The sequence below is a fragment of the Triturus cristatus genome, chromosome 3_2 (assembly GCF_964204655.1).
Source record: "Triturus cristatus chromosome 3_2, aTriCri1.1, whole genome shotgun sequence".
NCBI lineage: Eukaryota > Metazoa > Chordata > Amphibia > Caudata > Salamandridae > Triturus > Triturus cristatus.
In genome coordinates this window covers 1,081,834,903-1,081,855,932 of record NC_140584.1, presented here as the reverse complement: position 1 = coordinate 1,081,855,932, position 21,030 = coordinate 1,081,834,903, and the positions used below count along the sequence as shown (strand labels likewise).

At 44.1% G+C, this 21,030-nt stretch overlaps 1 protein-coding gene across 3 annotated transcripts in view; it reads left to right on the top strand.

Annotated features, from left to right (window-relative positions):
• LOC146859157 (S-adenosyl-L-methionine-dependent tRNA 4-demethylwyosine synthase TYW1-like) overlaps nucleotides 1-21,030 on the top strand; it is a 590,982-nt gene that overhangs the window by 353,669 nt on the left and 216,283 nt on the right. For all 3 annotated transcript variants that reach the window (XM_085649816.1, XM_085649818.1, XM_085649817.1), the window contains one exon: nucleotides 2,642-2,760. In XM_085649816.1, the coding sequence (XP_085505942.1) occupies nucleotides 2,642-2,760 (119 nt within the window). The remainder of the gene's footprint in view (nucleotides 1-2,641; nucleotides 2,761-21,030) is intronic.

The window sequence follows — 21,030 nt, the reverse complement described above, 5'->3', positions numbered from 1 at the left end:
GGCTGCAGGCGAGTTAATTGGATGAGAAATACCATGGTGTGGAAAAAACACAAGGGCGTAGATCAGGTTAATTCCTCAAAACTCGGCTATGCAGACTGGAAATGAATGCGTCGTAAGTATGTAGCGACGTGTTTCTGTTTTATAAGGTGTATACAATGAATCTTTTATTTGTCCAGTTATCTTCGTTTTCGCTTTTCTGAAAGTAATGGTGTCTGAAGTTTTTGATCCGAACAGTTGACTTTATTGCCAAAAACTCACTTCTGCATAATTCACCTACTCGAAAGCGGAGCAGAATTTCGCTCTTAAGCATTTCATCCCCATCGCTCAGGAATGTGCAAGGTGACTCGAACAGGAGGTACGAGTCATGAATAATAAAATTCTGCAGGAATGGCAGCTTCTCTTTGCAAGCTTGGCTGAGCCGAGACCAGGCCGAGTGGGGCTGGAGTCTCACCGTCTGCCCTTCGAAGTCGAGCCCTTTCCGGCTCCCTCCGAACACGCGGCCCTACCCGAGTGATGGGGGGCCTTCAGGTGCCCGTCTCAGAGCGCTGCAGTGTTACAAACCAGGAACCTGCACCCCAGGCACTTTATATTAGAGGAGGGAGGCGCAGATGCCTTTGAGGCCCCCTCTGTAGCACTGATTGTACCTGCACCCCTTTGTACCTGCACCCCTTTTCCAACCATAACCATGGGGTCTGCTCCATGCAAATGAGGGGGCACTTACCATTTGACCCCTTGCCTTATTAAAGACACTGGCACAGACCCAAAGCCGTTGTTGAGAGGTGCACTGGCTTTGTGTGGACTTCACCCCCTCCTCCCGTGGTCACCCCTAGGAAAGGGGTGAGGGGGCACGCTAATGGTGAAAGGTGGAGCCACATTTTCAAACGACGATGTTTCACAAATGCGCTCTTCTCAACTGGGATGCAAAGTGTCAACCTGCGCTTGTGCTGAAGACAGAGCGTTTTTAAGTGTGATCGTGCACACTTGTTTAATGGTGTACTGTGGCGCAAACAGGGGCACTGCATCCATTGTGTGATTTTTAGACATGGTGTGTTTAAAAATAAATAGAGGGCTGAGACTGGTCCATGTAGGTTGCATAGCCCAGAAGTCACAGGTGAAGAGCAGTATTTCGTGTTGGATGGCTCCGGTGGGCCCAATGGAAATGAATATGAGGTGGTCCATTAACACCTATTAATGCCTCGGTCAGTAACTCGGAGAGTGCTTAGCTTCGACTCTTTGAGGGGCCCGCCTTTATTGTTGCCCTCCGACATCTAAACAGTCAGAAACATCAGTTATCTGCTTAAGAAGTTATAAGGTGGGAAGAATGTCTCTGGGTCTGCCCGTTTCAGTAAGTGCTTCTTTGTATTAAAATTTCAAATAACCTTGGAAAGTTAAGTCTATATTTGTGGTGGTGACGCTAAAACGTTCTGTCTGATATTACACTTTCTATTACACCCGATGGCTCTAGAAACCCAGGGGTCTCAGTGAGATGTCTCTGGGTTGTGCACAGTTACTAAACTTTTCAGTCATGTACGTCCTGCAATTCTCACAAATACCACAATTACTGCCCATAGATCGCACCATCCTCTGCATAAGGACATTCTCAAGATACTCGTGACTATTGCCCCCATTTCACGTTGCTGCATGCGCCCACTTTCAAGGCTGTGGGGACGCCCGTTTTAAACCGAACAGGAGAGAAAACGGCCCGTCCGTCTTCAGTGCCAGCAAACACTTGCCTGGAAATATTGACAATAGGAGGGAGGGAAATGACAACGGAGCCGCCTGCAGGTAGGAATCCAGGGCAGCGACGCAAGCCAGGGATGTTGTAGTGTTGGATTCACATCGCTCTTCATTAACCCAAGAAGGCCGCAGAGCATCCGTCTCGTCCATTTGCAAGGGTGACGGGGATGATTCCACCTTTATGCATTTATGAGAGGGGCTGAGAGGGGCTGAGCGCGGCTCAAAGAGATGTTTTAAACCAGGCGCGGCCACCCTCGGATACAGCTTGCAGATGAACTGCTGCAGAGTGCGGGAACAGACCACGCTGCACATACCGGTTTCAGATCTGGGTTTTGAGAGGGCAGCTGTCGAACAGATCTGTTGCTTGCAGCGTGCATACAGTGAGCTCTGCATCTGCCGCTTTCAACTATTGGCTTTCGTCACCCTTCCTCTTTTTGTCTTTAACTTGAGACTTTGGCAGTCATGTCTTGGCCCAGCCTAGTAGAGTATTCATGTCTCACCTCATTCTATTTGCTGTTTCTTTCCTCCATTTCAGTGCTTTCTTTCAACTGCATAAGGAACGACTTTATGCAACTGCAGCCCCTCTGCGTTCATACTTGCCCCCTCCTGTGTGTCTCGCTCTACTGTTCTAACATTGCGTGTGCTAGCACGTGACCTATTGGCTTTTCTAATTCTTGTTTTTTTTTTTTTTTTTTTTTTTACTTGGTCATCTGAATCATTCCGTTTTTGTGTCTTGGAACAGTCACGTTTTAAGGGCGTTTTGGAATTTCAGTGGTTCTTAATCTGGGAGTCTAGTATTCGTGATCCACGCATGACTTTAGTCTCTTAGTAAAAACTTAAACCTATGGTTGCAGAATGGTTATTTCCTAGAAGCTTAATGATGTTTTTCTATTTCTTTTTCCAGTCGATGCTGCGGGGCAGAGGAGGCTGCTACAAGCACACCTTCTATGGCATCGAGAGTCACCGGTGCATGGAGACCACACCCAGTTTGGCTTGTGCAAACAAATGTGTGTTCTGCTGGAGGTACAGACAAAATGCATCTCTTTATTACCCCTCGTCCAGCTTATTTACAAAAAATTGGAGTGATTTGTATTTATATAGTGCTTACTACCACTGACGAGGCGTCAAAGAGCTTTTCGGCGAGTAGCACGCTGCTCCCGAACCCAAAAACGCTTTATGAAGGATTTGTATAGGGAAATGTCAGTTAACTTGAGTGGCGGACATGTAAGTCTGTTAGTTTGATTGAACAGGATAATGGAGGGATAGAAGAGGGAAGAGTATACAAGGTGTTTTTAGGGAGACCATAGTAGTAAGATGAGGTTTGGGATAAGTAAAACAAGAGCTGGAGGAGGAAATAGTCTCTAGAAATGAATTGGGGAGATTCTAGTAATAAAATTAGGTTTGGGATGAGTCAAAGAAGTGATACATCAGGGAAGAATTTAGAGGGGGTTGTTTGGGAGATCAGGGTAGTAAAATGAGGTTTGGGGTGACCCAAGGAGGGATCGAGGCGGCGAGATTGATATTTTTGAGATCATAGTAGAAGAATGAGGTTTGGGATGAGTCGGCGGTAGAGGACATATTGAGAGAGAGGTATAAGGTGAGACATAGGGTGGTACATTGGCGAGAGTCAAAAGTTTTTTTTCTTCTACAGTAAAAAGTAAAATAATAAATGTAGAGAACCCACTAGACCGGACCTTAAAGAACTGTCGACCTCGGACCAGGACATTATTCATAAATGCATATTACACCACACTGAAAGGTCCAAAATGAGGCCAAAACATTGATCCTCATGGAGCCGCATTAGCTGCGGAGCTGTCTCCCGGCTGTCAGCCATAATATAGATCTAGGTTTTCCAGCCTCTATAAGAAGCTCTGGGCGGTGTATGCCTCTGGCCCCTTGGTTCAATGAAATGCTAAAATGTGGAAAAAAACAATGCAAGGTCCGCGAAAGGCTTTGGAGGAAATCTTACAAGGGAGAATCAAAAACTAATTACAAAATAGCTCCAAAAAATCTCATGGGCTTTGCAAATCTACCCGGGACGATTTCTACTCAAAGATTCTAGACGCCAAAAACTGTGCAAAAAAACACTTTTTAAGGCGATGAAGAAACTGTCGGACCCCTGTAAGTAGTCAACCTCACCTCTTCTTTCCCACACTCAATGTGAGGAACTTGCTCTCTTTTTTATTAAAAAGGTTGAAAATATTTATTCCCAATTAAATAGCAGTCACTCACAGAGAGTCTCCAGCAATCACTTAGAATCTCTTTTCTGCTAATGAATCTAACCCTCCAGCCTATCGTTAGCCCTTCTCCTAAACTGAATACCTGGCTTCCTTTGGATTCTCTGTCCTGTAATTTCACTCTCCACTTCATTATATCAGGCTTTCCCCTGGACCCCCTTCTTCCTCATTTGCTTCGGCAGCTAGGCCCCTGCCTGTTATCCAAGATCATGGATCTTCTCAATGCCTCTCTGAATGAAAGGGTAGTTCCCCAGAAATGGAAACACACGATGGTCCTTTCTCTCCTGAACAAAGCAAGTATGGATCCTACTAACTTTTCCAATTTCCCTCCTATTTCTTTGCTGCCCATGTTCTCTAAAATCCTGGAGAAACATGTTAATAGCCAGCTGACCTCTTTTGTGTAATTCCAGAATTTCTTTCATCCTTCCCAGTCCGGTTTTATGGCTGGTTTCTCTACAGAACCTCCCCTTTGTGGGGCTAACAGAGTTAAGGCAGCGCTTGGATGAAGGAGAAACAGCGGCACTCATCCTATTAGATCTTAGTGCTGTCTTTGACACGGATGGGCTGATGGCGCTTGGTCTTGATGGAGTGGCCCTGGAATGGTTCCGTTTCTTTCTTAAGAACCAATCCTTTCAGGTCTCTTCTGCCAGGTCCAATTCCCATGTTCTTTCTTCGAGAGTCCCGTGGGGCTCTGTGCAGAGTCCACTACTATTCAACATATGCATCCACCCGCTAGCGGAGGTGGTGGGATCCTCTGGGCTGTCTCTGTTCTCCTATGCGGACGACACTCAGATTATTTTCTCTCTGTTGTCTGCGCGGGGGCAGGGTCCTCTGATCTCAGCTTGGGTTTTAGCAAGATTTCTTTCACCTCAACTTCCAACCTTCCCCGTGAGCTGCAATGGCTTACTGAGGCTAATCGCATTAAGTTTGAAGCCTTATGATACATGTTTAAGGTTAAATCCGGAATGGCTCCCAAATATCTTCTGGTCCTGCTCTATCTATACCATCCATCCCGCCCTCTGAGATCCCTCTACAGACTCTGGTTACTTTACCAAGATTCCAGCTGTCCTGCATGAAAAGGTCGTTCTTTTGCCTATTTAGACCCTCAACTTTGGAACTCCCTTCCAGCTTCTCTGAGAGACTCGATATCCCTTCTTACTTTTCTCAGGTGTCTAAAGTCCTGGCTCAAACTCGCTACTGAGATTACCTTTCTGATATCTGCCCTACTTCTGCTTTGTGTCAGGAAACCCCTTCTGGTAGTTGCACATGCTACAAATGCCTTAAATAAATATAGATACATAGGTGCATAGAGAGGTTATCAAGATTCGAGTTGTAATTTAGAAACTCAGACTTTCAAGTGTTGCTGTACTGTAAGCTTATTTATTTCTTTTTAAACTATTTTTAAACTTTTTTATTTCATATTTTTCTCAATATTTCAATAATAAAGCAATTGATTGTAGATAAAATAGTTAGAATAATATTTACCTATTGGCTATAGATTAAAAAAAAACAGAGACCATAAGCATTTAATCAAATAACTTATATGAAAACTATGCAGTGACCTATATACATGTTAAGCACAAAATATGTATTTTTAACTATAAGTAATATGTACATTTGTTAAGCAGGACTAAAGAAATTTATGGAAGAAGACATGGGCAAATAAGTGTCTAAATACAGTATTAGCATCAGCAGAGGATTGCGGTCGCGTGAGTTATAGTTGCCTGCACTAACTATAACGGGGGAATTTCATTGGTTTTTTATCAGTAAAATTTCCGCTAACTATAACATGTGTGAAACCTATGGTTTTTTCAGTGAATTTGCAAGGTTTTTTAAATGCTAATTCCTAACTATAACGTGTGTGAAACCTATGGTTTTTTCAGTGAATATATATATTATCTACTGGCGGTCGCCAGTAGATTGTTATAGTTAGGACCCTGTTTCCATAGGAAATCCGCAACATTCTATTTGGAATAACTTTGGCGCCGGTCGACGAATCCTCGCAAAATTTTCAAAATAGGTGGGGCGCTACGCTCCGCTCCTACCCTGAAAGTCTCGGGGGGATTCGTCAAGCGGGGGCTGAGATAAAAGGGGGGTCCCAAAACGCGTTTTTCCCATGCATTTTTCCATAGGACCTTTAGACACAGCTACAGCCCGAACGGCTGAACAGAATTACTAGAAATTTGGCAGAGAGGTAGTCCTCAGGTCAAGGAAGTGCCTTTTGTAGGTTTGGTGTAAATCTGTTCAGTAGATTCTGAGAAAATAGCCTTTAAATCAATATATATATCTGAGCCAGCTTACGGTGCGCTTACGGTACGCTTACCGTACGCGTACGGTGGCGTGCGCGAGCGCGATTCTGATTGGCTCTTAGATCTTAGTAAACATTCGAATCGGCCGAAACCAGGAAGCGGCGGCCGCCATTTTCTCTCTCGCACTGAGAGTGTGGAATAAAATACAAAGCACAAAAACATGTAAAGGGGCTGTTTGGACAGCTCCAAAACACCTAGCCTTATTGTGGGAGTCCCCAATGACCCCCAAGGCCAAAAACCGAATTTTTATTTTTTCGCTAATTTCGCCGATTACGCTTACCGTACGCGTACGGTAAAAAAATATTTAAAAAAAAAAATTATCCACACTCTCCCCACCCCGTGTGCAAATGGTGCCCGAAGGGCACCCTTTGTGCATGGCTTATAAGAGGTGTGAAAAATTTAAATATTACCTTTCAAAACGAAGTGCAGCATATGTCCTCCATGTGCGCACGGTGCGCGAAGCGCATCGTGCGTACATGGCCCATCTAGCGTAACGTAGGCACGCGGTGCGCGTAGCGCACCGCGTGCCCGGCACTAACTGCGTAAAGTGGGCGCGCGGTGCGCGAAGCGCACCGCGTGCTCACTGTGCGCGCACGGTGCACGAAGCGCACCGTGCGCGCACGGAACGAACTGCGTTAAGTGGGCGCGCACGCCACGAATGGCGTAAAGTAACTTAGCATTTAAAAAACCGTACAAATTCACTGAAAAAGCATAGGTTTCACACACGTTATAGTTAGGAATTAGCATTTAAAAAACCTTGCAAATTTACTGAAAAAACCATAGGTTTCACACATGTTATAGTTAGCGGAAATTTTACTGATAAAAAACCAATGAAATTCCCCCGTTATAGTTAGTGCAGGCAACTATAACTCACGCGACCGCAATCTTCTGCTGATGACATATGTGTCTTTATGAAAAAAAAATATTTGTAATATATGTATAGCTAAAAATTTATGGAAGAAGACATGGGCAAATAAGTGTCTAAATACAGTATTAGCATCAGCAGAGGATTGCGGTCGCGTGAGTTATAGTTGCCTGCACTAACTATAACGGGGGAATTTCATTGGTTTTTTATCAGTAAAATTTCCGCTAACTATAACATGTGTGAAACCTATGGTTTTTTCAGTGAATTTGCAAGGTTTTTTAAATGCTAATTCCTAACTATAACGTGTGTGAAACCTATGGTTTTTTCAGTGAATATATATATTATCTACTGGCGGTCGCCAGTAGATAGTTATAGTTAGGACCCTGTTTCCATAGGAAATCCGCAACATTCTATTTGGAATAACTTTGGCGCCGGTCGACGAATCCTCGCAAAATTTTCAAAATAGGTGGGGCGCTACGCTCCGCTCCTACCCTGAAAGTCTCGGGGGGATTCGTCAAGCGGGGGCTGAGAAAAAAGGGGGGTCCCAAAACGCGTTTTTCCCATGCGTTTTTCCATAGGACCTTTAGACACAGCTACAGCCCGAACGGCTGAACAGAGTTACTTGAAATTTGGCAGAGAGGTAGTCCTCAGGTCAAGGAAGTGCCTTTTGTAGGTTTGGTGTAAATCTGTTCAGTAGATCCTGAGAAAATAGCATTTAAATCAATATATATATCTGAGCCAGCTTACGGTGCGCTTACTGTGCGCTTACGGTAAGCTTACCGTACGGTGCCGTGCGCGAGCGCGATTCTGATTGGCTGTTAGATCTAAGTAAACATTCGAATCGGTCGAAACCAGGAAGCGGCGGCCGCCATTTTCTCTCTCGCACTCTGAGTGGGGCAGCAAAAACAAAGGCAAAAAACATCTAAAGGGGCAGTGTATTCAGTTCCTAACCACCTATCATTGATGTAGATGTCCCCAAAGAACCCCCAAGGCCAAAAATTCAATTTTATTTTTTTTCGAAAAATCGCCGATTACGCTTACCGTACGCGTACGGTAAAAATTAAATAAAAAAAAAAATACTATCCACACTTTCCCCACCCCGTGTGCAAATGGTGCCCGAAGGGCACCATTTATACATGGTATATCAGAGCCCGAAAATATGAAAGATTATCTTTCACAACGAAGCGCATAATATGTCCTCCATGTGCGCACGGTGCGCGAAGCGCATCGTGCGTACATGGCCCATCCCGCGTAAAGTGGGCGCGCGGTGCGCGAAGCGCACCGCGTGCTCACTGTGCGCGCACGGAACGAACTGCGTTAACTGGGCGCGCACGCCACGAATGGCGTAAAGTAACTTAGCATTTAAAAAACCGTACAAATTCACTGAAAAAACCATAGGTTTCACACACGTTATAGTTAGCTGGACATTTTACTGATAAAAAACCAATGAAATTCCCCCGTTCTAGTTAGTGCAGGCAACTCTAACTCACGCGACCGCAATCCTCTGCTGATGACATATGTGTCTTTATGAAAAAAAAATATTTGTAATATATGTATAGCTAAAATTTAATGGAAGAAGACATGGGCAAATAAGTGTCTAAATACAGTATTAGCATCAGCAGAGGATTGCGGTCGGGTGAGTTATAGTTGCCTGCACTAACTATAACGGGGGAATTTCATTGGTTTTTTATCAGTAAAATGTCCAGCTAACTATAACATGTGTGAAACCTATGGTTTTTTCAGTGAATATATATATATATATATATATATATATATATATATATATATATATATATATATATATATATATATATATATATTCACCAAAAGGTTTCCCTTGACTTGAGACCGCACTCCACATCAGGATAAAGTGTCCACTTTCTTTTATTTTGAAGCCATGCCGCTTTCCATCCTTATATATCGTCCCTGGCCTGACGCGTTTCAAAGCTTTTTGCTTCTCTTCAGAGGCCCGTTGCTGCAGCCCTTTCAGAATCGGCCAGCTACCACCATCCCCTGCGCTGCTCAAAAGTACTTGGCTTCCGGTGTGCCACCATGACGGAACTCCTCGTTCTGCAAGGCACGCTGGGATTCGTAGTTTTTGGCCTTCATTTTCATACCCTCCAGTGGGTGTGGCTGCTGGAACGAAAAATTGGGGACACAATTAATCACCCTCTATTGGGCTTTGGAGTCGAAGACTGCATGGCTACAGTTTTATTCCTAAAGTGTCCTCTCACGAGTAACTAATTCACGGGAAGTCAAGGGAAACCTTTTGGTGAATATATATATATATATATATATATATATATATATATATATATATATATATATATATATATATATATATATATATATATATATATATATATATATATATATATTAAACATACTTATTATTGATGTTTGTACAAAGAAGTACACATCTAGAATCGGATATATAATCAAATTATAAAAGTTTGTATAATGAGGGATGTGCTGTACATTAGTGTTTGAGTATGTTGGGTTTGTAGGAAAGAGCCCACTCTTGAGTAGTCTTCTGAAGATAAGATAGTTGTCTGTGGATCTTATTTTTGGAGTGATGAATTCCTTAGTTTGACTGCTTGAACAGAGAAAGATGCGCCACCTATGGTTTTCTTCTTGTATGATGGGATTTTGGGCCATGGTGCCAATCTGGAGCAAAGGTTTCTTTGTTGAATGTATTTGGTGATTTTATTCCTGATGAAAAGCAGTCCTGTTCCATGTATTACTTTGTCGGGATGCATAGCAGCTTGAAGGTGGATTTTCAGGTAACCAGTTTAGGGCCATTAAGGCAGGGGAGATGCGGGTTTGTGGCTTTACATGTCGGGGTAGTCTTGCAGCAGAGTTCTGAATCCATTGTAGTCTTTTCATAATTCATAAAGATGATCCATGGTAGAGGCCATTGGGTTAATCAAGTTTAGGAGGGATAGCCTGGACCTTGTGTGGAAATCTGCAGAGTTTTCATAGGTAATGAATCTTGGTCTTGCTAATTTGTCCACTTGGGCATTCATTAATAACTTGGAGTCCATGGTAATTCCATTTTCCTTTACTTCCTTAGATACTTTAGGAGGAGGTCTCACATAGTGAGGCCTGGGGGAGACTTGGTCATAATTTTTTCAATCACCACATGTGAGTAGTTCTGTTTTGGAAGCTTTCAATTGGAGCTTGCTCCATGCCATCCACTGATCAATGGCTCTGAGGCAACTGAAGACTTTAGAGTTTTCAATGTATTTGGGGATATCCAGTTTAAGGCGTATTTGTTTGTCATTTTCATATTTACAGCATGTGAGTTGCAATTCATTGATGGTCTGTAATGACTTTATGTAGATGTTGAAAAGCATGGGTGAGAAGATAGAGCCTTGAGGAACCCCTTATTTAGTGATGATAGCTCCGATGCCTATAAGAATCAGTGTTCCTGCACATGCTCACTGTTAAGGAGGGCAGTAGATATCCTTTCCTGGGAGGCTATATAAGCCATGGTAGTCCCGGGCAAGAATTCATCAATGACCCCAACTTGCAGCATCAGAGTTCGTTTGGGAGATTGAGTAAAGCAAATAAAAAATGCTGAGCAGGGTGAAAACAACATGGAGCCAGAGCGCCGCCCTCGGGGGGGATATAGATTCGTCCGGTACCCTGTGCTGGGCGTGGGGCGAGTTGCGTAAGAGGGCGAGACTCCTGTTGATCTATGCCCTCTCTGTTCCTCTGCTACAAAACCCAATGATGCCTTGTGTACAGGACAGCATAAGTAGGACACTAGCTACGAAACTGAAGCTCCAGACATTCAAGGACTTATATCCAGGAGACATGTTTCGCTCTCCGCCTGTCGCGACCGAGGGACAGCAGGTGACATTTGCTGAACTCTTCTTGTATCCCAAAATTCGCACGGCGTGTCGCTCTTTATGGGTGGAATTCCTGAAGGCACCGCCGACAATGTCTGCACTGGAAAATCTGCTGAAATTCCCCTCCTCGCGGAAACTGGTCACTCGCCTGTACACTCGCATGCAAGACACCACCCCGATCGTGACGCTGAACTCTCTCAAAAATTGGAATGCAGAGTTAGATGCAGTCTTATCTGACGAGCAATGGGAATATTGCTGTGGACAATTGTCGGAGCTCTCCCCGAATTATAAGTTACGCTTGATCCATTTCAAATATCCTCACAGATATTACAGAACTCCGGTTAGTTTCCATCGTATGGGTCTTAGAGCCGAGAGTGATTGCTGGAGATGGGGTTTTGCACCAGACACATTTTTGCACGTGGCATGGCATTGCCCCAGGGTAGCTGCTTTTTGGGTGGAAATCTTTGATTCAGTGAATAACATATTGGGATTGGCGCTGACCATCACCTGTGATGGGTCTACTAGGATATGTAAAGGACACGCCACCCAGGTTGCGCAAACTGCATGCCCTACTCCTTCTATTCGCAAAGCGTCGGGTTGCAGTGCATTGGGGTAGACGAAGGGTGCCCTCCGTTAAGGAATGGGTTAGGGACATCACATACGGGCATACCCAACTAAGTACATATTGGGAGTTGCTGCCGCCCGCCTCTAGACCCCAGAACATATGGGACCCATTCTTGACTTGGAATAGTAACGCACAGGGGGAGGTCGAGACGTCGGAAGAGGCGGCACCGTAGTCATTTCTGTAATTGTGTTATATTAATGCCTCACATCCATTTTCTATTATATAGTACAGGGGACACTAGTCTGGGCGAATAATATGGTGTTGAATCTGTAACTGGCCCTCCCAGGGAAAGATATGTCTGGTAAGCATATGTTTGTATCGTATCCGATATACTGTATGTGTACTAAGGCATTTGAGGTTTATGTATTACATATGTGAGTTTGGGGAGGTGGTTGTAGTGTGATACACCTTTGTCATCATGGAAAAGTGGGCTCATTTGAAACAGAATTTCGCTTACTAGATATGTATCTGGCTTGTTTGACTGGTTTGTCGTTGTTGAACTGAAATGTCAATAAAAAAAAACAACAAAAAAAAACATGGAGCCAGAGGTCTGGGCATACCCTGTCAACTTAGGGCGAACAAAGCAAATACAAGGATATGATGGACGGAGCATTGAGACTTTTCAGACACTAATCCGCTGTCCTTTGCTCATTTTGCCCCTGAATTCAAGCTACCCTGGCTGATGAGGGGTGTTATCGCAAAACCGGTCCCAGGATGCTTGTTTCTGATCCAGGAAAGGCTTGGTTTGGCAGTTCGGGCTGGACTGTTCCCATGAGGCTAGGGCCAAGACTGATTTGCATATAGCAAATGTATGGTGTAGGATATCGAGGAACATCGAGCCTGTTGTACTACTGCTAAACTGCGTCTTTGCACAAGCCCGTTATATTGCTGCCAAATATTTTATAATTAATTACGTCTTCACACGAGTCTGCTGTATGATTTTAATTACCTTTTAAAGTCAGTTTTAGTTGTTTTTAGAACTTTGATTTGTGTGTATAACTCTGCTTTCCTGTTCCACCCCTGCAGTACCCGTATGTTAAAGAGGGTCCGCATTGCACCGGGGTTGACGGTCTAGTCTTTTTTCCCCACTACTTAAATCACACTGGAGTGACCGTGCAGCGTGTATGGTGTAGGATATCGAGGTACATCGAGCCTGTTGTACTGCTGCAAATGTTTTTTATTGTTAACTGCGTCTTTGCACAAGCCCGTTACATTGCTGCCAAATATTTTATAATTAATTACAGCTTCACAGGAGTCTGCTGTATGAATTTAATTACCTTTTAAAGTCCATTTTAGTCGTTTTTAGAACTTTGAGTTGTGTGTATAACTCTACTTTCTTGTTCGACCCCTGCGGTACCCGTATGTTAAAGCTGGTCCGCATTGCACAGAGGTTGACGGTCTAGTCTTTTTTTCCCCACTACTTAAATCACGCTGGAGCACCCGTGCGGAGGGTGCGCCGCTGGCGTGCCAAACGCAAGCCCCGTCTGCGCCCGTCTGCGCCCAGAGCGCGACCAGCACCTAAACCCCTGGTCGTTTAACGCCCCAAATGTAAAGCAGAAATCAGCTGTTTGCCCTGAAAAGAGGTATATGCAGGACTCCCGACATGCTCCTTCAAAATAAGAACGTAGGTGAGTCCCGATGTTCTAAATGTTTACATTGACTTAACACAGGCCTCGTTAACTGCCCTGAGCATACAAACAAGGCAGGGAGAGGAATGGGAGGAGTAAAGACTGATACCTGCACAGATGGAGACCCTGAGGGAACGATTAATAATAGCACTACAAACAGGGTAGTCAATGTCCCAAAGGCAATACATGAACAGTATGTTCAGTGTCTTCTGCTTAACGCTTGTTCGGTGGTAAAACACAAATACCAACTAGAGGACCTGATTCAACTTCACAGCCCCGACATAGTCTTTTTGAAAGAGACCTGGACGGACAATACCTCAGGCCCGGATTTCTCTAACAGCTAGGATATTATTCAGACTAAAATATCAACTCTTCTATGGACAGTCCATAAGGCCGTCCATTTTAATATTAAGGTTATGCTGCCCAATCATTATACTCAAACCAAGCCATCCAAGGTAAAAATCCTACGGTGGGACAAGGTTCAAGGTAATGACCTAGAATTGGCCCTTGGCCACCTCCCTACCCCGCTGGCAAAGGACAATAACGTAGCAGCATCCCAGTTTAACGACTGGCTCCTGGTAGCGGCCAACTGTGTTGCGCCCGAAAAATTGGTGGTGGTAAAGAGATCTAAGATGTCATCACCTTGGTATTGCCCTGACCTTAAGCGCCTAAACGTAAATTGTAGGAAAGCTGAGCGTCTTTGGAGACTAGATTATAGTACTGAAAAGCAATTTATAATCTAGCCCTGCAACAGTATAAGGAAGCAATTATTGCCGCTATGAAGTTATATTTTACAACTAAGATTGAGGAAGCTGGAAATTCCGCTAAGGAGCTTTTTTTTAAATCTGTTAAACTGCTGGCTAAATTGCAGCAGGACAATACATTTAAGCCAGATCAAGACCTGTGTAACAAATTGGCCTTATATTTTCAGAACAAGGTGCAAGTGATCTATGATGACCTCTTGAACACTCGGGGAATGCCTGACAACCACTGCCAATTGCTTGGTGTTGACGGGCTGACCCATTTCAGATGATCCTGCTTCCAGACACTTACTAATGAGGTACAAAAACTTCTCTCCATAAAATCTGGCTCCCCCAGAGACCCCTGCCCCCCAGCCACTATGCACCTGGCCTCTAGGAAGATCTGTGATAAGCTTACCCCCCCTTATCAATCAAGTCCTGGAATCAGGTAATTATCCTGTAGCTTGGAAAAGAGCAGCCATCAGGCCAATTCTTAAAAAACCGACTCTGGACACCACTGAACCCAAGAACTATCGCCCAATTGCTGGCTTACCGATAGTAGCTAAAATCCCAGAGAAGTCAGTTAATAAGGCGTTGACTGACTACCTAGATGCCAACGATCTGCTGGACTCTACGGAGCATGGCATTAGGTCTTGCCATTCTACCGAATCAGCGCTGATCACTGCAACAGAAGAGATCCGAAGAATAGTGGACGGAGGGGGCTGAGCGGTCCTCGTGCTCCTAGACCTATCAGCAGCATTTGACACCGTGAATCACACGGTGTTAGTGTAGCGGCTGAAGGACGTGGGAATCGAGGACATGGCTCTGGCCCTCCTCTCCTCATTCCTGGAGGCAAGGGAGCAGAGCTTGTATTGGGATGGTCTGCAATCGGACAATTTCCATCTTCTATGCGGGGTCCCACAGGGATCAGCCCTATCTCCGACTATGTTTAACATCTACATCACTCCGTTGGCCAGACTCATCAGGAGGCATGGATTTGCCCTGGTCTCCTATGCTGATGACTCTTTGCTTGTGATTTCTATATCCAATCAGCCGGAGCCCACAGCTGTCAGTTTTCATGCATGTCTCACTGAGATCATGACCTGGATGAACCTAGCTTCCTGAATATCAACACCAATAAAACAGAGGTGATAGAGTTTGGCCAGGGCCGATCCCTCTTGAATGACTCCTGGTGGCCGGCTGAGGCTGGGGAATGTCCGAGCCCTGTTAAGGTCAGGAACCTCGGAGTTATCTTTGATGACCAGCTGAACTTCTCTGCCCAAGTTCACAGTCTCACTTCCTCCTGCTTATTTTTATGAAAAAACCTTGAGGAAAATGTTTCGTTTTATTTCACAAGAATTGCAAAAGACGGTGGTGGTGGTGGTAGCCCTTTTTCTGTCCAAACTGGACTATTGCAATGCCCTTTTTCTGGGCATTGACAAGATCCTGATGAGGAAACTGCAATCTCTACAGAATGCTGCAGCATGCCTGCTTTTAAACATACCTAAAGGACAATCAACCTCAGCAGGGATCACATTACTGCACTGGCTTCCGATTAAGCACCGCGTGGAATTTAAGGCCTTGTGCCTGGTGCACAAGGCACTTTACGGTGGAGGCGCTGAGGACATTCAAAAAATGTTCCTACCCTACACCCCCTCTCGTGCTCTCAGATCAGCAAATTTGGGCCTAATCCAGACTACAAAAATTAGGCGGGCAAGATGGGGCGGCAGGACTTTATCGAACTGTGCGGCAAAACTATGGAATAGAACGTCAGTGGCCATGAGATTTCAATCCAACCGGCAGCTCTATAGGAAGGTTTTGAAAACATGGCTGTTCACTTCCACCTAGTCCCCCTGGTAATACAGGTGGTATTCCCTTCCACATACACTAGCGCCAAGACGCCATGGCAATCGAGCTCTCTATAAACCTATATCCTATAGCTGGGTCTGAACTGGGGTGGCGAAGTGAGCTAAAGAACAATGATGGATTCAACCCAGATCTGTGACCGGTGGTGAGTGTCTGAAAAGTTTGTGCTCCGTCCATCATCTCCTTGTGCTTGCTTTATCATTCAATGTCTACATGTCTTACTTTTAATTATGATGCACCCTGCCTTATGGGCATTTAAGTCCTACTTAGAGGGGACTTACTAATATGTAAAAGGATGAGTTAGTCCTGTCAAAAGTGGTTATTTTGACAGGTTGGATTGGACTGTCAAGTAACTGATGGTAGTCTGCATTGTCATTTTATTGGTGGCTCAATATTTGCCATGGTCCACTAGTGACAACTCAGACAGTGGGCATATTTTGTACCATATACCAGGAACCTGTAGGTATATTAAACATTAATCTCAAATTGGGCCGCTCCCAGCTGAATGTCCTAGAGCCTACAGTTTCTTATAATGTGAGTGCAGGCATCTCGCCCTCTAAAAACTTGGTTTGACGACAGGGATGCACTTCTAAACTAAGTGGGGCCCTTACATACAAAAAGTGAGTTAAAAGGCCATTATAGATGTCAAATTAATTTTTATGTGACTGGCATCTATATGGTGTTCAAAATAGGTGATCGGTTATTGGGGATTCTATTGTCCCCCGCACCCCCCACCGAATTCAATGTGGTCAACATGTTTCTGCCTTGTGGCCCAACAGGGTCTGCGGCATTCATCAGGACCTAAAGGAAAAATGGTGGGCTACACTCTTACCAGACTATGGTGAAAGAGTTCCCACTGTGGGGGGTGAAAGATCACCCTCCACTGAGCTACGGCTTGAATCTAAAGCCTGTAAGAGAAAACAAATAATGAACAGCATACAGTTAAATGTAACATCTATGTACAATGTGACAAGGACTTACAGTCAGCCACATGCGTCAAACAGTATCGTGAGTGGCTATAAGTGCAACGATCGTTGTCCCAGCATTAGGGTAAGCATTGTGGAGACCATTATCTCCATATAATTATTAAGTGCACTTATGACTGACACGATTGTTGCACTTATAGTACACTCTCACCATAGTCTGGTAAGAGTGTAGCCAAACCATGGTTTTAGAGGGTGAGGACTGGTCAATGATGAAGCATGACACCAGGTGGTGTGTGAGACCAGTCCTTCACTTTTTGTAAGATGCCTGCACTCACATTATAAGAAACTGTAGCATCTAGGACATCCATCTGGGAGTGGCCCCATTTGTGATTAATATTTTATGCCGCAGGCTGCCGGCTCCCAGTACTCCGTGCCTCTAGTTCCCTTACCCCAGATCTCCTCTTGGTCTTGTGGTTACAAAAATTAAACATGCCAATTAGGAGTATGGACAATTTCAACATATATTGGGGGTCCAATCACATGCACTAGGGCCTGGTTAGCAGAGGCCCAGTGTACAGTCAAATCAGTAGCATCAGTCCACAAATGCAGGTGATAATGCCTAAAGGAGGCATTTTATTAAGAATTAAAGTGTTAATTTCAATATACGTATTAACCATTTAGTCCGCCTTGCCAACTGTTAAAAGGGAATATCTCGGTAAATGTAGGAAGATGCCCTTTTTTGCCCCTTTCTGCATGGTCACCCCTACTTTTTGCTGGATTTTGTTGATGTTTTTTGCCTCTGTGCAAATAGGCCCTGAAACAAGAAACCCTTTGTCAGGCCCTATTTAAGTAAGGTCTGTAATAGCCATAGGACAGAGTGCATTGTATATAAAAAGTAAGATGTGTGTTCTTATATTTTACACGTCTTGACAGGGAAAAACCTCCAAGTTGTTTTTCACTGTGGAAAGGCTGGCTCTCCCATGGGAAAACACTGGGTTACATTATAACACCGTATAATGTAAATCCTCAGTTTGGGAGTAGTTACAGAAATTATTCAAGCGCTCATTTTAACATCAATTTAAAATGCAACTTAATGGTCAGATTTTTGTTTATTAATATTTTTTAAATGACACTTTGAGAAGGATATAATTCCCTCTCAAAGCCAAATGTGCCTTTCTGCCAGTGCTCACTGTTATTGGTCTGTTGAGGGCTCCCCTGTGGTGATATGTGGATTCTTCCCAGGCAGTGGACAAAATGCTTGTGTGTGGGGAGTTGTTTGTCCTCCTTGAGCAGGATAGCCTAGGGGCTGTGGCTAGCCACTTCCTGAGCTTCCAATGATGCCTACCCCGTCACTGGCAGATGTAGCTCACACCTAATTGTGCCTCAACTTGTCTTCCTAGTGACCTTGGCTCCAAACCAAGTGTGTGGAGGGAGAGGAGGGGTCTGCACCAGAACACTTTTGGAGTGACCACAAGGGAGGATTTGCCTGTTGACATAGCCACGCCTCTGGGTGGGCGTAAGGAGCTCTGCACAAGGAAAGAAATTGTCTGCCATGTTGGCTTTGGATAGAGAGGCACAGTGTGGGATTGTGTGCTGCCAAGTAAACAGGAACTCCTTGAAGAGAGCGTAGAGTTGTCCCTGGGAACTATTTCCCTATTGGTCAGTGAGGGGCCAGGAGTCCCTCACAAATAGGCTAGTGCTCCCACTTGTATTCTGGACTGATAAGAGGCCTCCAAGAGTCAGTTAGCTGACTTCTTGTTAAGCTACAGGGACACAAAAGCTGCAAAAAGCCGATTTTCCTGAAGGAGTCCAGGCGACCAGGTTCAACTGAATCTGCACTGGCCTCTGCTGGTGGCTTCTGCTGCAGTGTCTCGAGACATAAGTGGTGTCCCTATGACCTTTAGAAAAGGGCCGGTATACTCCCACCTGCCTCACCCTAAAATGTGTAACTTACAATTGTTTTATTTTAAGACTTTCCGTCTGGAGAGCAGAGGAAAGACTAGTACAAACCTGCCAAGTGAATCCAGCAAAGATGCATTGTCGCAAAGGAAAACATTCAGATTGCTACTGCTCAGAGCTTCTCTACACCAGCAGATCTGTTTCACTGGATGTCATGGAGAGGCTCTCCTGCATTGTGGAGCCCTGTTCAGCCACAGCTTGCAGCCTTGCCCCACTGGAGGAGTTTGAGCTTCAAAAACCTAAGTACGCTGGTAGAAATGTTCACCGGGCGGAGACAGCAAAAGTATTTGGGTGGCGAGGAACCTTCCTTGGGCAATATTTTGAATTTCTCCTGCTCTGAGCTTTTCTGACAAGTCATTGATTTAACTGGGACTTCGTCTGACAGCTATCTGGCATTGTGGAACCCATCTCAGCCACAGCCTGCTGCCTAGCCCCGCTCAGGATTTTTCACTTCCATTTCAGAGACTAAGTCAGAGGGTAAAACTTCTGTAAGGAACTAACCTTGTCGGTATATCCGACCCTCACTTCATTGCAGTCAACCTTAACTCACACCGTACATGTGAGTCACCCCTAAGGTAGGCCCAATGTACCCCTGTGGGCAGGGAGCAGTGCATGTGAAAGGTAGGTCATACCCTCAGGGATGTAGAATTACTATAGCCCGACGCCCGGGACATATTGTAGGCCCAACCATCTACAGCTTTACAGTACCACATTATGGATCAGGAAAGTGCAATGTCTGCAGTTAAGGTAATATTTGTGTCCATGTGTTAAATGCTGTTCAAGCTTGTATTTATGGTTCATTAATGCTAAGCCTTTATTATTAGGGTGAGCACTAAAAGTAAATGTTGTAAGCTCGGCCTGCACTACTGACGGTGGTTCCAGTATAAATGTGTACACACGTTATCAAAGTTTAGCAATATGAGGCTATGTATAATGCTCCCAGAATGCTCTCTGATTATATGCAAATATTTGCCGAAGCTTGAAAGCAAGAGTGATGATTCTTTGCTTTTAAAATAAAATGTTCACAAAAATGCAAGTAGGAAAAAAAACATTTTGCTAAACTACTGTAAGATATTAGGTACCATATCTTTGCAGCATCATTTAGTAACATGTTGATGTATGCTTGTATTTGCCTAAAATATTCATAATGGAAAAGCAGTGTAACCAGTTTAAATAAGATTATGGGAAACAAAAATGAACAAGCATTGGCAAAGCCAGTAGGTCTAAAATTGGTGGTCAGCCTTTTGGTTTTGTCAATGCATGACTTGTTTAGGCATAGTTTTTGTAAAACCTTATCGGTGTGGGAGCTGCTGGGCCCTCACCATTCTAACCAGCATTGGCAAAAGCAAAAACATTTTTGGTCTCAAAAAGCACCCAGCAGTTCAGGGTACTGAACCAAATTACTTTGTGTGCCAATATGTTCCTTGTAAAAGAGCAGAATACTGTCACTTACAGTGAAGCTAGCTGATAGACCGAGAGAAAGCGAGAGAGAGTCAGAATGTTATTAAGCACAAAATGTCATGGTTGACGCCAGGCCTAATTAGAGGCCCAATTTTTAAAGAAAGTCTCAAAAGTACATCCATGGTAAATATCCTTGCATTAAGTGCATATATACAGTTTCCGTGAATTCACAAGAATTTACAGAAGTAGGCCAAAAAATAGTACTCCTAGAAAAATATTTGTGAACTGCATTTTAGCATGAGCAAATGTGCATGTGTAGATTTGCTTGTGTAAAAATCTGAATGTTTTAAATTCACTTTTCCTCCAACCACTTTTTCCCCCAACCCTGGAAAAAGTTTTACGTCTGCCCCTGTCAGGAGTAAATTTCCAACCTTTTTCAGTACGGAAAAAGATTAGAAAAGAGTTGGTGCAAACCCTTAAAACACACAAGTTAGTAGGTTTGCTCAGACTCAAAAGGGCATTCCAACCTCCAACCCTTGAACTATTGCTTACCACTACCTTTAGCCCCCGTGTGTAGACCTGCAGAAACGTAGCAACATAAGGGAATTGCTAGTATTCAACCCTACTATGGTACGAGCCCTGGCATAATTATAGAGGCTATATCAGAACTCTTATATAATGAGACTGCTGCCGTAATTTGTCGCCGCATTACATGGCACAAAAGGGACAAGTGGATTTTGTTACAGGACAAGTAGATTTATAAAGCCACCTGCCCCTTGGACAAGTAGATATTTTATTAAATTCCACACCCCTGTACCCTAATGTGTGTGGCATGTCCTGATAGTGAAACCGTGCCAATTTCGTTTTTCACTATTGAAAGGCT